The sequence below is a fragment of the Jaculus jaculus genome, chromosome 10, assembly GCF_020740685.1.
Source record: "Jaculus jaculus isolate mJacJac1 chromosome 10, mJacJac1.mat.Y.cur, whole genome shotgun sequence".
Lineage (NCBI taxonomy): Eukaryota > Metazoa > Chordata > Mammalia > Rodentia > Dipodidae > Jaculus > Jaculus jaculus.
This window is the reverse complement of record NC_059111.1, coordinates 100,418,344-100,434,097: the sequence shown is the minus strand read 5'-3', so window position 1 is coordinate 100,434,097 and position 15,754 is coordinate 100,418,344. Positions and strand designations below refer to the sequence as shown.

The 15,754-nt window shown below is 42.8% G+C and overlaps 1 protein-coding gene and 1 pseudogene across 8 annotated transcripts in view; one reads left to right on the top strand and one right to left on the bottom strand.

The window, feature by feature from the left end:
* Positions 1-15,754, bottom strand: part of LOC101593520 (putative RNA-binding protein Luc7-like 2) — a 70,215-nt gene that overhangs the window by 30,916 nt on the left and 23,545 nt on the right. For 7 of the 8 annotated variants that reach the window (XM_045160981.1, XM_045160986.1, XM_045160982.1 and 4 more), the window contains one exon: positions 15,035-15,129. In XM_045160981.1, the coding sequence (XP_045016916.1) occupies positions 15,035-15,129 (95 nt within the window). Of the gene's footprint in view, positions 1-15,034; positions 15,130-15,629; positions 15,708-15,754 lie in introns of all 8 variants that reach the window. The other variant, XM_045160988.1, reaches the window with a different exon arrangement.
* On the top strand, positions 2,386-3,657 carry LOC105944204 (annotated as a pseudogene).

The following is a 15,754-nucleotide window of genomic DNA, read 5'->3' as shown; positions in this document are numbered from 1 at the left end:
TCATGGGAGATAGGGAAAACTGAGAAGAAAAAATAGGCAAAATATAGATAATCACATACATAATTAATAAGGGAACAGAGTAGAACGTCTGCCTCCAAATTTGTTAGTCTCTGCAGGGCTAGTAGTTCAAAACAGTAAATATACAATTTATTTGTTATACAAATGATCTATAAATTCAAAGTACAAAAAAACCCACAGGTAGGGCTGGAGAGATGGCTTAGTGGTTAAGCGCTTGCCTGTGAAGCCTAAGGACCCCGGTTCGAGGCTCGGTTCCCCAGGTCCCACGTTAGCCAGATGCACAAGGGGGCGCACGCGTCTGGAGTTCGTTTGCAGAGGCTGGAAGCCCTGGCGCGCCCATTCTCTCTCTCTCCCTCTATCTGTCTTTCTCTCTGTGTCTGTCGCTCTCAAAAAAAAAAAAAAAAAAAAAAAACAACCCCACAGGTAGCTACAGAGTTATTCCTTTAATGAATAACTAAGTACATACTTAGGGATACTTAGCGGTAGTGTCACAGTCTTTGACTTTATGGGGCTTACCATCTAGAAGAGTGAAAACAGTCTATGAACAAAGTTAAGAGGCCTAATAATACAATACTTTTTATTACTTTGGGAAGCCTTGGGATGAGGAAAGACCTTTCATAAAAGGACGCACTTAAAATTTTACTTATTTGCAAATGGGGCAGGAGCAGACAGAGTGAATATGGGCACAGCAGGGCCTCTTGCCACTGCAAACAGTATCTGGCTTTACATGGGTACTGAAGAACTGAGCCTGGGCTGGGGTGCCAGATTTTGCAACCAAGTGCCTTTAACCATCTCTCCTGCTCCAATAGGATGTGTTTAAATTAGACCTAAAGAAAGGGAAACAATAATAGGTGTGGTACAAAATATCTGTAACTTTAACTTCTCAAGCTAATCTTGGAAGGCTCAGGATAGAGGATACCAAGACCGAGACAAGCCTGGACATACACACAGCATGCCTCAAATAGAAAGGGTGGGGAGGGGTAAAATAGGACTGGTATGTTGGGGGAATGGAACCAGTACTTGCATGAAATGGGACCCTTCTGTAATTCTAGCACTAAGACTAAGACAAGAAGACTGCAAGTTAAAGATCAGTATGGGCTACACAGTGACAAACCTTGTCTCAAAAAAAAAAACGAAAAACAGTGCCCAGTTTGTTAGTATATGCTTTAATACCAGTCTGATGTAGGAGGATGGCCATGTGTTGGAGGCCAGCCTGGAGCTACCAGCCTGGCCTACAGAGAGATACTTACCTTGATACCACGCCCACCACAGAAAGTAGGGCTTCCATAGGCTATAGGTCCAAGTTTGATGACCCAGAAGCCACACAAAGTAGTACATGGATCTGCAGTTCCTCTGCAGCAAGAGGCTCTGGCACGGCCATTCTTATTCCTATTCTCTCAAATAAATAGAAATACTTAAAAGTTTAAAAAAGGTGGAGTGGGGGACTGGAGTGATGGCTTAGGAGCAAAGCGCTTGCCTTTGAAACCTTTATAAAAACCCCGGTTCGAGGCTTGATTCCCCAGGACTATGTAAGCCAAATTCACAAGATAATGCATGTATTTGGAGTTTTGTTTGCAGTGGCTGGAGACCCTGGTGCTGCCCCATTCTCTCTCACTCAAATAAATAAGTAAAACAAAACAAAAAAAAATCTTTAAAAAAACAAAAAGGCTGTAGAGATGGCTAAGTGGTTAAGGCACTTGCCTGTGAAGCCTAAGGACCCAGGTTCAATTCTCCAATATGCTTGTAAGCAAGATGCACAATGTGGTACAAGTGTCTGGATTTCATTTGCAGTGGCTAGAGACCCTGGGGTGCCCATTCTATCTGTTCTCTCTCTCTCTCAAATAAATTAAAAAAAAAAAAAAATTTTTTAAGCCGTGTGCAGTGGAAGATGCCTTTAGTCCCAGCACTTGGGTAGCAGACTATAAGAGGATTGTAGTGAGTTCAAGACCAGCCTGAGACTACATCATGAATATAGGTCGGCCTGAGCTTGAGTGACACTCTACTTCAAAAACATAAAGAAAACAAAACAAAAAAAAGAGCTAGGACCCCGTCTTTGCTGTGGAGGCTTCCCCATGCACTGTCCAGCAGTGACCACAGTGAAGCTGAGCAAAGAGGCTAAGCAGAGGCTGCAGTTTGTCAGCTGCTCTAGTGATTTACCTGGGATTTACAAGGGGTGCGAATCCTGAAATACCTGAACCAACAGTTTTAAGCCTACTTTGGTGATAAAAGAATATCTGGTCATCTGGATTTGGGAGCAATCCTACATGGAAGGTGGGTGCACCAGCTTGATAAGAAATGGAACATCAAACCGCAGCCAGACACACCACATGGTCCCCCAGAGTCCAACGGTCAACTCCCCCAAGGCATGGGACGCTCAACTACATGGTCAGTGCCAAAGCTGATGGAGAAACTATTCTAAAAGGCCTCCAGTGCATTTTCCAGGAGCAGTAGATGGCAGAATCAGTGAGCACCTGGCAGAACCATGGCTAGTTAGCAACCTACATGAACAAAAATGGAAGCTTTGTCAACTTGAGAATTTATCCACATGGATTGGTGTTGCTGGACCTCCAAAGTTTTAACAGTGACATACAAGGCAAAGAGACTGACAGTCTTTTGAACTAAACAGAAGAAAAAAATGAAAGAATTGAGTCAGCACCGTACTGGGCGGGTGAAGTGTTTACCACCCATAGTTTGAGAAGGGGCCATTGACAGATACTGGCCCACTGCTACTGGGTACCTAGTTGAGTATGACACTGATGATGTTGTATGTATGATGAAGATTCCCCTTATCAGAAATTTTTATTTGTTTGTTTTTCAAGGTAGGGTCTCACTCTAGCCCAGGCTGACCTGGAATTCACTATGAAATCTCAGGGTGGCCTCGAACTCACGGCGATCCTCCTTCCTCTGTCTCCCTAGTGCTGGGATTAAAGGCATGAGCCACCACACCCAGCCCCATATTAGAATATAAAAATTCTCAAAACACTCAAAGCAATTTGGAAATATTCTCATTCTCAGTGGGAATGTTAATTTGGCACAGTGTGACCTGGAATATACTCGGGCTATCATGGGGAGCGGGAAAGAAGAGTATACAGGCAAAGATGTCCTAATTCTAGAAGATAGAGATGTGGACATATTATGTGAAATAGTCAAACTGAAACCAAAGATGGCCACTATGGTAGAAAATGACCAAATGGTGATTGATGGATTTAAGAAACACCTGTGAAAAACACGTGACAACATCTTAGATAGACAATCTTAAAAGGAAACTGCTATCTGGTCCTCATAGTATCCGGTCCACACAGAAGACTGCATTCTAGTACTGAAGAGGCACACCAAAGAAGGGAGTTTGATTATGTGATTAATGATTTGATCACTGTCCCAATTTCTACATCTCCAGAAGAAGATTCCACATGGGATTTTCTCAGACTGATTCTTAACCTTTCAATCAAAGTATTGAAACAGGATGGAAAATATTTTACACAGGGGAACTGTGTTAATCTGATTGAAGCCCTATCATTTTATGAAGAACAGCTTGGGTGCCTGTATTGTGCTGTGGAATTTCCAAAGGAGATTGTCTGTGTCTCTTCATGTTGGGAATTCTGAATATTTTACCCTGTCTGGAAGAAAGCTAAGCCCTGAAGATGAGCATGCCCTAATCATGTGTGCTGTGAGCAGCCTTTCAGACCACCTTATGCTGTACATACCATCAAAACAAGTCAGGCAGCTGATTGTGAATCCCTTCAAGTTTTTTGTTCTTTTTTAATTATTATTTTTAATTTTAAAAAGCCAATGCAAAGCCGGGCGTGGTGGCACTCGTCTTTAATCCCAGCACTCAGGAGGCAGAGGTAGGAGGACTGCCATGAGTTTGAGGCCACCCTGAGACTCCACAGTGAATTCCAGATCAGCCTGGGCTAGAATGAGACCCTACCTCAAAAAAAACAAAAAAAAAAAGCCAATGCAAAATGTATAATCTGATGAACTCGGGTGTTAATTTTTTGAAAGTCAGCTGAAGAACATGATTTTTAATACTTTTAATTTCTGTGTGGGTTTTTTGTTTGTTTGTTTGTTTTTAAATTTAGTTTTGGTTTGGCTTCACTTGACCTTCAAGTTAGACATTTGGAGGAATGAACATCACTGTTCTGGAGGGGAGTTCTTGATGTGTTTCTTCCCCTCCCCCAAATTTGATATAGATTTTAAAATCTGGTGCTTTGATGACAGATAAAAAATGACTTAGAGGCAGGAGTGGTGGCGCACGCCTTTAATCCCAGCACTCGGGAGGCAGAGGTAGGAGGATTGCCATGAGTTCAAGGCCACCCTGAGATGACAGAGTTAATTCTAGGTCAGCCTGGACCAGAGTGAGATCCTACCTCGAAACCCACCCCCCAAAAAGTGACTTAGCAGTGCTTCAATTAAAATTACAAAAGAGGGAGGGGGTAGGTCATGGATGAGCCTAATAATGGTACCAAACTGACTGTATTTGCTGAATACAAAACTAATTAATAAATAAAATTACAAAAGAGCCAGGCGTGGTGGCACACACCTTTATTCCTAGCACTCAGGAGACATAGGTAGAGGATCACTGTGAGTTCAAGGCCACCCTGAGACTACATAGTGAATTTCAGGTCAGCCTGGGCTAAAGTAAGACCCTACCTTGAACTCCCCCTCCCAAAAAAGCAAAAGAGACGAAAAAAAGGGGACATAATTTTCATAGACATCATTTGGAAGGCAAAAACTCTTATGCATCTCTTGGCAAAGTGGAACTTCTACTGAGTATGATAGATTATCAAGTATTTTGGGGGCTGGAGAGATAGCTGAGTGGTTACAGCACTTGTCTGCAAAGCCAAAGGACCCAGGTTCAATTCCCCCGGACCCAAGTAAGTCAGACACACAAAGTAGTACATGCATCTGGAATTTATTTGCAGTGGCTCGAGGCCCTGGCATACCCCCATTCTCCTTCTCTCTCTCTCTCTCAAATAAGTAAGAAAAAATAGAAATAAAAAGAGGACCCAGTACTCATGTAAAGCCAGATGCACGAGGTAGTGCATGCATCTGGAGCTCCTCTGCAGTGGCTAGAGGCCCTGGCGTGCTCATTCTCCCTTTCTCTGCATCTGCTTTCTCTCAAATAAATAAAGTATTTAAAAATAAAATAACCAAGCCAGGCATGGTAGCACACACTTTTAATCCCAGCACTCAGGAGGCAGAAGTAAGAGGATCACCATGATTTTGAGGCCACTCTGAGACTACACAGTGAATTCCAGGTCAGCCTGAGCTAGAGTGAAACCCTACCTCAAAAAAACAACAAAATAAAATAATATTAAGGGGCATGTAAAAAGCCACAGACAATAGATATAATTAGAAGCAAAAAAATGTGCCGGGCATAGTGGCACATGCTTTTAATCCCAGCATTCCGGACCCAGAGGTAGGAGGCTTAATGTGAGTTTGAGGCCTTCCTGAGACTATATAATGAGTTCCAAGTTAGCCTGGGCAAGTGTGAAACCATACCATGAAAAACCTGAGAGAGAGAGAGAGAGAGAGAGAGAGAGAGAGGGAGGGAGGGAGGGAGGGAGGGAGGGAGGGAGGGAGGGAGAGATAGAGATAGAGATAGATATGAAGTTGATCAAAGGGGCATGGCAGGGGCTGGAGAGATGGCTTAGCGGTTAAGCGCTTGCCTGTGAAGCCTAAGGACCCCGGTTCGAGGCTCGGTTCCCCAGGTCCCACGTTAGCCAGATGCACAAGGGGGCGCACGCGTCTGGAGTTCGTTTGCAGTGGCTGGAAGCCCTGGCGCGCCCATTCTCTCTCTCTCCCTCTATCTTTCTCTCTGTGTCTCTCGCTCTCAAATAAAATAAATAAAAAATTTAAAAAAAAAAAATTATTTTAAAAAAGAAAAAAAAAAGGGGGCATGGCAGAAAAGCCACACCATAGATGTAATTAGACGAGAAAAAATGAAATATGAAGTTGATCAATCAGCTGAGGAATCTCATTAAAAACCAGAAATATGGACTGGAGAGATGGCTTAGTGGTTAAGCACTTGCCTGTGAAGCCTGAGGACCCCGGTTTGAGACTCTATTCCCCAGGACCCATGTTAACCAGATGCAAATGGGGTGCACATGTCTGGAGTTCATTTGCAGTGGCTGGAAGCCCTGGCACGCCCATTCTCTCTCTCTCCCTCTCCCCCCCCCCCCGCCTCTTTCTCTCTCTGTCACTCTCAAATAAATAAATAAAATAAAATAAATTATTTTAAAAAACCAGAAATATATGCTATGCTATAGCCCTAAGAGACTCCAGCCTTTCGTATTGAAACTCTTTTCAATATGAATAATGGTAACACCAACAGACAGCCTTTCGAATAGAGCTTACTAAGAATGGAACAAGCCTTTTCTGAGTTAGTGAGTTCCCAGATAAATGAGGGGTTCCAAGAGATTGACAGCCACTTATCTGAGAAATTAGAGAAAAAAAATTAACCTGGTAGACTTAAAACTCCACATTCAAATTCTGAGATTTTATGACATTTTAGGGAGCTGGAGAGATAGCTCAGTGGTTAAGGTGTTTACCTGCAAAGACTACTGACCTGGGTTCACTTTCCCAGTACCCACACAACCAGATGAAAAAGTGGCGAATGTGTCGGGAGTTCGTTTGCAATGACTAGAGTCCTGGCATGCCCACTGTCTCTCTCTGCTTGCAAATAAAATAAAAAATCATGACATTTTAGAAAACAATGCCAGGCATGGTGGCTCACACCTATAATCCCAATACTTGAAAGCTTTATTAGAAGAACTGCGGTGAGTTTGAGGTCAGCCTGGGCTATGGAGTGAGTTCAAGGTCACCCTAGGGTAGAGTGAGACCCTGCTTAAAACAGTAAAAATATTTAAAAGGCAGGGTCTGGAGGGATGGTTTAGCAGTTAAGGCATTTGCCTGCAAAGCCAAAGGACCCAGGTTCAATTCCTCATGACCCAAGTATCCAGATGCAAAAGGTGGCGCAAGTGTCTGGAGTTCTTTGCAAAGGCTGGAGGCCTGCCCATTCATTTATTCTCTCTCTCCCTCCCTACCTCAAATAAATAAATATAAATAAAATATTTAAAATTAAAAAACACAGAAGCCAGATGTGGTGGTGCACACCTTTAATCCCAGCACTTGGGAGGCAGAGAGGCAGGAGGATTGCCATGAGTTTGAGGCCACCCTGAGAGTACATAGCGAATTCCAGGTCTGCCTGAGCCAGAGTGAGACCCTACCTCAAAAAACCAGAAAAAAGAAAAGTATTTTTTGCTGGGTTTGGAGAGAATTGCCTACAATTCTAACACTTTGGAGGGAAAGACATGGAATCAAGAGCCCAAGGGTACAAGAGGCCCTATGGCCCCCCAAAAATGGTGCTCTAGAAAACCATTACATAAAGGGAAAAAAAATGGGAAAGCACAAATAGCACTCAAGGGGCAGAGGTAGGAGGATCGCCATGAGTTCAAGACCACCACCCTGAGACAACAGTGCATTCCAGGTCAGCCTGGGCAAGAGTGAGAACCTATCTGGGGCGGGGGGGGGGGGGGAGAGCTGGTGGTGCACAATTTTAATCCCTGCACCAACCAGAGAGGCAGAGGTAGGAGGATCCCATTGAGTTCGAGGCCACCCTGAGACTACATAGTGAATTCCAGGTCAGCCTGGGCTAGAGCGAGACCCTATCTTGAAGACCCCTTCCCCCACCCCAATAAAAGCCAGGTGAGGTGGCACATGCCTTTAGTCCTGTGAATTCTAGGCCACCCTAAGACCACATAGTGAATTCCAAGTCAGCCTCCAAAAACAAAGAGGAGGCAGGATGGGATTATAAATGAAATAAGAAAGATCTATTTATTGAAATTGGCTTGTATATACATGAAGTTCATTATACAAACCTAACTTGTTGTTTGAAAACTTTTATGTAGTAAATTCCTCTCAGACTGATCCAATATTACAGAGTAAGAATAAAATGTCAAATTTGCTTGGATTTCTGTGTTGTACACACGTATGCAGTCATGTGCTACATGTACACATGTGTGAAGGCCTGAGGAAAACTTTACCAGTCTTCCTCTCTCTCTCATCTACATATTTCCTTGAGAGTCTCTGACTGAACCTGGACCTGCGGTTTCCTGTCAGACTGGCTGACCAGTGAGCCTCAACAACTCCCCTGCTTTTGCTCACTGCAGGACTGGTGTTGTAGGTGTGCATGGCCATGCTCAGCTTCAAGGGGAGTCAGGTGCTCTTACCGCTGAGCCACCTCCCCAGGACCACATTTCAATTCAAAGACGAGATATCAATAAGCATTAATCTATCATCCTTAATGCAGCTCAACTATCTACAATTCTGCTTAAGTATTAATCCAAAAAGTGTACACTCAATTAAAGATTAAAACCAAATGAAGATTCAAAATCCCATGTCTCTGGATCACCTTAGAAAGGATCACCAGGACCAGAGAGATGGCTCAGTAATTAAGAATGCTTGCCACTTAAAGCATGAGGGACTGCAAGTGCCTGAAACTACCCAAATTCAACTCTGCAGAACCCAAATCAAAAACATAGAGCCAGGGAGGGGTGGGAAAGGCAGGGCAAGAGCAGGAATCACTGGAACTTGCTGACCATAAAAGCATGTGGATGAACAAAACAGAAGGACACTTGAAGTTCTCTTCTGGCTTCCATCTGCATCTGTGCACATGAGCATACACATATCACACCGCACATATTCAATACACACATATGCACATGCTCCCAAAAACAATCACCTGGGGCTGGAGTGATAGCATAACAATGAGAATTGGAGTTCACATTACCCAACACCCATGTAAATTCCAGGCAGGCATGCTGGTCAACTTATAATCTCAGCATTTGGGAGGCAGAACCAGGGGACACTGAAGGCAAGTTGGATAGCTAAGCTAGCTGAATTGGTTTAGGCACTGAATTCAAGTGAAAAACCTCGCCTCACACAATATCAACTTATAGCCTACATATGCACGCGCGCACGCACGCGCGCACGCACACACACACACACACACACACACACACAAAACAACAAAAAAAGGATCACCTTTGTAAGCCTGAAGCATGTTAGGTATAAAATTATCGGTTGTAATTACTTTTCAGAATGGCAGAAAAGAGGTTATATCCAAAGGGCACAACTATTTCAAACTAAATATGTGTTACTAATTGTGCTTAATTGCTAACAATGCTCTTAACTATTTAAGGCTTTTTGTTTTGTTTGGTTTTGTTTGGTTTTTCAAGGCAGGGTCTCACTCTAGCCCAGGCTGACTTGGAATTCACTTGGTAGTCTGAGGGTGGCCTTAAACTCATGGCAAACTTCCTACCTCTGTCTCCCAAGTGCTGGGATTAATGGCCTGCAGCACCACGGCCAGCACTGTAATTTTTATTTATATTTGAGAGAGAGAGAGGACTGGGCATGCCAGTGCCTTCAGCTGCTACAAACTCACCCCAGAAGCATGCTCCACCTTGTGCATCTGGTTTATATGGGTCCTGGGGAAGGGAACCTGGGTTCTTTCGCTTTGCAGGCTAGCACCTTAACTATTAAGCCATCCCTCCAACCCAGGACTTCATTAAAGCATAATAGTAAGGCTTTAATTATTCAGTAACAAGGGCTTAATGTACCTCTAATTTCTTACACACTAAATGTATTTTGGGTTTAAATACTGTCAAAGAACGCACATTTTGAGGTTTGGAATATTGCTAAAAGGTAGAACATTTACTATCTAGCAGTGCAAGGCTTAGGGTCCAGCTCCCTTACTACAAAAAAATAAATAATAAAGCAATGCTATTTTCCTTATTACAGACTGAGAAAAATAAAAGGTAGAACATACCAATGGCAAATGTGTAAAATCTATGTTTATCAAGTATTACATCAACTTTCAACTCTACAAATAAAAACAACAAAGAAAACAGCCAGGCATGGTGGCACATGCCTTTAATCCCAGCACTCGGGAGGCAGAGGTAGGAGGATCCCTGTGAGTTCAAGGCCACCCTGAGATCACATAGTAAATTCCAGGTCACCCTGAGCTAGAGTGAAACCCTACCTCGAACAAAACAAACAAAAGCCAGAAAACAGGCATAGTGGGCTATGTGTCTAATATCAGCACTGGGGAAGCTGAGGTACAAGATTTGCCCAAAAAAAAAAAAAAGGAAAACTTTAAGCCAATAATTTATGCTAATTCCCCTTGTTCCTAACCCCCCCCCAAAAAAATTTTGGTTTAAAAAAAAAGTAGAAAGCTAGGCATAGGGGGCATGCCTTTGATCTGAACACTTGGGAGGCAGAGGTAGAAGGATTACCACCACCACAAGGCCAACCTGAGACTACATAGTGAATTCCTGGTTAGCCTGTACTAGAGTGAGACCCTACCTTGAAAAAACAAAATAAATAAATAAGGCAGATTTATTATTTATGCATATGCATGTGTGAATAAGGGCACACCAGGGTCTCTTGCCACTGCAAATGAATATCCAAATCTAGTTTTGCATGGCTGGCTGGGAATTTAAACTTGGGCTGGCAGGCATTGCAAATAAGTGCATTTAATCAATATGAAAACTCCCCAGGCCTCAAAAAAAACCTTTTAAACTTTTTTAAATTTTTTGTTTTAATTTTATTTTACAGCGACAGAGAGAGAAAGGCAGAGAGACAGAGAATGGGTGCACCAGGGCCTCCAGCCACTGAAAACGAACTCCAGATTCATGTGCCCCCTTATGCATCTGGCTTATGCGGGTGCTGAGGAATGGAGCCTCAAACCGGGATCCTTAGGCTTCACAGGCAAGCGCTTAACTGCTAGGCCATCTCTCCAGCCCCAAATACTTTTATTTATATATTTACAAGCATAGATAGAGACAGATAGAGAAAATGGACCACCAGGGTCTCCAGCCACTGCAAATGAACTCGAGATGCATGTGCCACTGTGCATCTGGCTTTATGTGGGTACAAGGGAATCAAACCCAAGTCCTTAGGCTCTGCAGGCAAGCATCTTAACCAATGCTGAGCCATCTCTCCAGGCCACCCAAAAAGCTTTTTTTGTTGTTGTTCATTTTCATTTATTTAGTTGAGAGCGACAGAGACAGAAAGAGGCAGAGAGAGAAAGGGAATGGGCACACCAGGGCCTCCAGCCACTGCAAACGAACTCCAGACACATAAGCCCCTTGTGCTTCTGGCTAACGTGGATCCTGGGGAATTGAGCCTTGAACCAGGGTCCTTAGGCTTCACAGGCAAGCACTTAACTGCTAAGCCATCTCTCCAGCCCCCAAAAACCTTTTAAGTAATACTACATGTTAGCCCCAAACAAACCTTTTTGTTTTCCCCCCTCTAGTTTTTTGAAGTAAGGTCAGAATCTAGAGTAGGCTAACCTGGAATTCACTATGTAGTGTCAGGATGACCACAAACTCACTACAATCCTTCTACCTCAGTTTCCCAAGTGCTGGGATTAGAAAAGAGTGTGCCACCATGCCAAGCCCAAACAACTTAAAGGACCAGAAAATTTACTTTTCAAATTTATAGTTATAACCACTGTTGGCATTGATTACTGTAACATCTTGTGCAATTTCCAGTTTGTGGGGGGGGACCTGGAGAGAGGGCTCAGTGGCTAAGGCACTTGCCTGCAGAACATAACGACCAGGGAGTTGATTCCTAGTACCAGTACCCATGTAAAGCCAGATACAGAAAGTGGTGCACCATCTGGAGTTTGTTTGCAGTGACTACAGTCCTTGGTGTACCCATTCTCTGTCTCTTTTCTCTCTCTCTGCTTGCAAATAATTAAAAATATTTGTTTGTAAAGGTGTACGTGGCGTACACCTTTAATCCCAGCACTTGTGAGGCAGAGGTAGGATTGCCATGGGTTCGAGGCCACCCTGAAATTACATAGTAAATTCCAGGTCAGCCTGAGCTAGAGTGAAGAAACCCACCCTCAAAAAAATCAAAAAAGGAAAATTTCCAGTTGCTTTTTTAAATCTTTTATTTATGTGAGGGAGGAGAGGGAGGGAGGGAGATAGAATTAATACACCAGGGCCTCTAACCACTGTAAACAAACCCCAGGTAAATGTACCACATTGTGCAACTGTCTTTATATGGGCATTATTAAACCAAACTCAGGCCAGTAGGCTTTGCAAGCATCTTTAACTGCTGAGCCTTCTCCAGCAGTTAAGATATTTTGGACTTTTATTTTAATATTTTATTTTCTTGAGAGTGGGAGGGGCAGAGAGACAGACAGACAGACAGAAGAGGCACACCAGTACCTCCAGTCACTGCAATCAAACTCCAGACACATGCGCCACCTTGTGTATCTAGCTTTATGTGGGTACTGGGGAAATTGAACCTGAATCCTTTAGCTTTGCTGGCAAGTGCCTTACCCACTAAACCATCTCTCCATCCCTTAAGTTGGTTTTTTAAAGAGGTTATTTACTAATATACTTCTGGGTAATCATTCACTCAATACAATGAAAGGTTCTAAATACTAGGAATAAACCATGAAAGAAAACAATATCCCTATCCTTGAGAAACTTACATCCTACTGTGAGGTTAAGAAAATTTTGTACAGATCAATTTCCTTATTCATTTAGTATTAAAAAAAAAAAATTGAAGCAAGCTCAACAGACTGGCCTTTTTTTTAATGCAAGACAGCAAGAGTGCATGCAAGAGAGGGAATTGGTGCACCATGGCTTCCAGCCACTGAAATCAAACTCCAGACACATGTGCCACTAGTATGCATGCGTCACCTTGTGCATCTGGCTTATGTGGGATCTAGAGAGTGGACAACCTCAGGCTTCCCAGGCAAGGGCCTCAACTGCTAAGCCATCTCACCAGCCCTCATTTTGTTTGTCTGTCTGTCTGTTTTGGTTTTTCAAGGTATGATCTCACTCTAGCTCAGGCTGACCTGGAATTCACTGTGTAGTCTCAGGGTGGCCTCAAACTCACAGCAATCCTTCTACCTTTGCCTCCCGAATGCTGGAATTAAAGGCATATGCCACCATGCCTGGCCTGATTTTGTATTTTTTTTTTAATTTTATTTATTTATTTGAGAGCGACAGACACAGAGAGAAAGACAGATAGAGGAAGAGAGAGAGAATGGGCGCACCAGGGCTTCCAGCCACTGCAAACGAACTCCAGACGCGTGTGCATCTGGCTAATGTGGGACCTGGGGAACCGAGCCTCGAACCGGGGTCCTTAGGCTTCACAGGCAAGCACTTAACCGCTAAGCTATCTCTCCAGCCCTATTTTTTTTTTTTAAGTCAGGGTCTCACTCTAGCCCAGGTGAGTCTCCTAGCCCTGGTCTCCAGCATGCTGAGATTAAATGAGTGTACAACTGCCCCAGACAGATCTAGTTCAAATCCTTCACTTTGTTTTACTGTTTTCCTGGCTGTCTACATATCTGTATACCAAAGAAATGTCAGTAGGTTTGGGAGATTTTTATTTTGTTTTTTGAGGCACAGTCTCATTTAGCCCAGGCTAGCCTCAAACCCAACAGTAGTCCTACCTCAGTCTGCTGAATGTTAGTGCTGAGACTGTAATGCCTGAACTACCACACTCAGGTCAGCAGGTTTGTGAGACAGTTGTCACTAGCCAAAAACTATACTTCAAACTCATAATCCTTCAGCCTTAGTCTCCAAAATGATAGATTGCAAGCTGTACCAGAGTGCAATTCCCCCGCAGCTTTAAAAATAACTGATTAGGGCTGGAGAGATGGCTTAGTGGTTGGTTAAGGTGCTTGCTGGCAAAGCCAAAGGACACAGGTTCAACTCCCCAGGACCCACATATCCAAGATGCTTAAGGGAGTGCAGACATCTGGGAGTTCATTTGCAGTGGCTGGAGGCCATGGCCTGCATACCCATTCTCTCTCTCTACCTGCCTATTTCTGTATTTCTCTTTCACATACACACAAATAAATAAATAAATAATAAACATTAAAAAAAAATTTAAATAACTGATTATACCCAAATAACATTATAGGATTATAGGACCAGGGATAGGGCTCAAATGGTTAAGGCACTTGCCTGCAAAGCCTAAAATGCAGGGTTAAATTTCCCAGTACCTATGAAAAGCCAGATATACAAAATGGCACATGCGTCTAGAGTTTGTTTGCAGCTGGTAGAGGCTCTGGCGCACCTATTATATTCATTCTCTCTCTCTCTCTGATGGAAGTTGGGGTACATGCCTTTATTCCCAGCACTCTGAAAGCCTACACAGAGGATCCCTTAGTTTCAGATCAGCCTGGGCTAAAATGAGAACTTACCTTGGAAAAATAAAACCAACACACACACACACAAAACAAACAAACAAACAAACAGAAAACAGGGCTGGGGAGATGTCCCTACCTTGATAAAACAAAATTAGATCAATAGACAGACAGACCGACCAACAATAAATAGGTGCATAAACAAACCCCCCCACCAGAAAAAAATCCTGAAGAATTTAAAAATTATATTTAACAGGGCTGAAGAGATGGATTAGTGGTTAAGGTGCTTGCCTGCAAAGCCGAAGGACCCAGGTTCAATTCCCCAGGACCCACGTAAGCCAGATGCACAAGGGGCTGCATGCATCTGGAGTTTGTATGCAGTGGCTGGAGGCCCTGACACACCTATTCTCTTCCTCTTTCTCTACCTGCCTATTTCTGTATCTCTCTTTCTCTCTAGTAAATAAATAGAAAAAAAAATATTGAACAATTTCTTCAGTGTGAAAATCTGTTATTGAGCCGGGTGTGGGGGCAAACGCCTTTAGTCCCAACACTCAGGAGGCAGAGGTAGGAGGATCACCACGAGTTCAAGGCTACCCTGAGACTACACAGTGAATTCCAGGTCAGCCTGAGCTAGAGAGAGACCCTACCACCAAAAAAAAAAAAAAAAAAAAGTCCATATTGTAGATTTAAATCAACAATGTGAATTATCATGAGATGCAAATCTTTTCTAACACCGTGAAAAAGAATTGCCTAAAAACTTGACAAAAGATTAAGACACTATACAGTAGTTCCTTTTTATAGCACAACAGTAATCAAAAAATAAATTTAATAATCACGTACAGTTCCAGAAAGGACATCATGAGGGCAACAGTTGAGAAGGTGACTCTTGCATACTCTGTCATCACTGAATTTGATTCGTTGACGAGTAGTATCTCCTGTAATATAGAAAAGTTAATAACATCCAAGGTTAGACAACTGAAAAATGTTTGTTTTCTGAAAGCCCTAGTTATTACTAGCTGTTTATGTGTGGCTATACACACACACACTTATAAATCAGCCCAAGAGGGATTAGTTTTTTATGTAACATCCCATAGAAAAACTATTTTAGAAAACATGCAATTGCAGTATGTGTACTGCAAATATAATTCAAATAGTCAAAGTGGGAAAGCAATGCATTCTGTTAAATAAGAATACTTCAGAAAAGCATAGGATTTTAAAGCAGGAATGGACCTTATAGATTATCAAGTCCAACTCCTTCATATTGCAGATGAGGAAACTGAGGCTCCAAGAGTTGTTAAGCGACTTGCAACAGACCCATCAAGAGATTTTCTACTAGTATACAACGGTCCCTTCTTCACAGTAAGCAATGATTTATTTTGAAATTATTTACATTAATTGAAAAATATAAAAAGTAATTCTTGCAAACATTGCATACACACTGCGAATCCCCACTGAACCCCAGACGCCATTTCTTCCACTATTTTGTTCCAGCTGCAGTGTCTCCCTTTTGCTGCTGGGAGGAGTTAGAGAGGGTAGAATAACGTGTTTAAGAGCGTACAA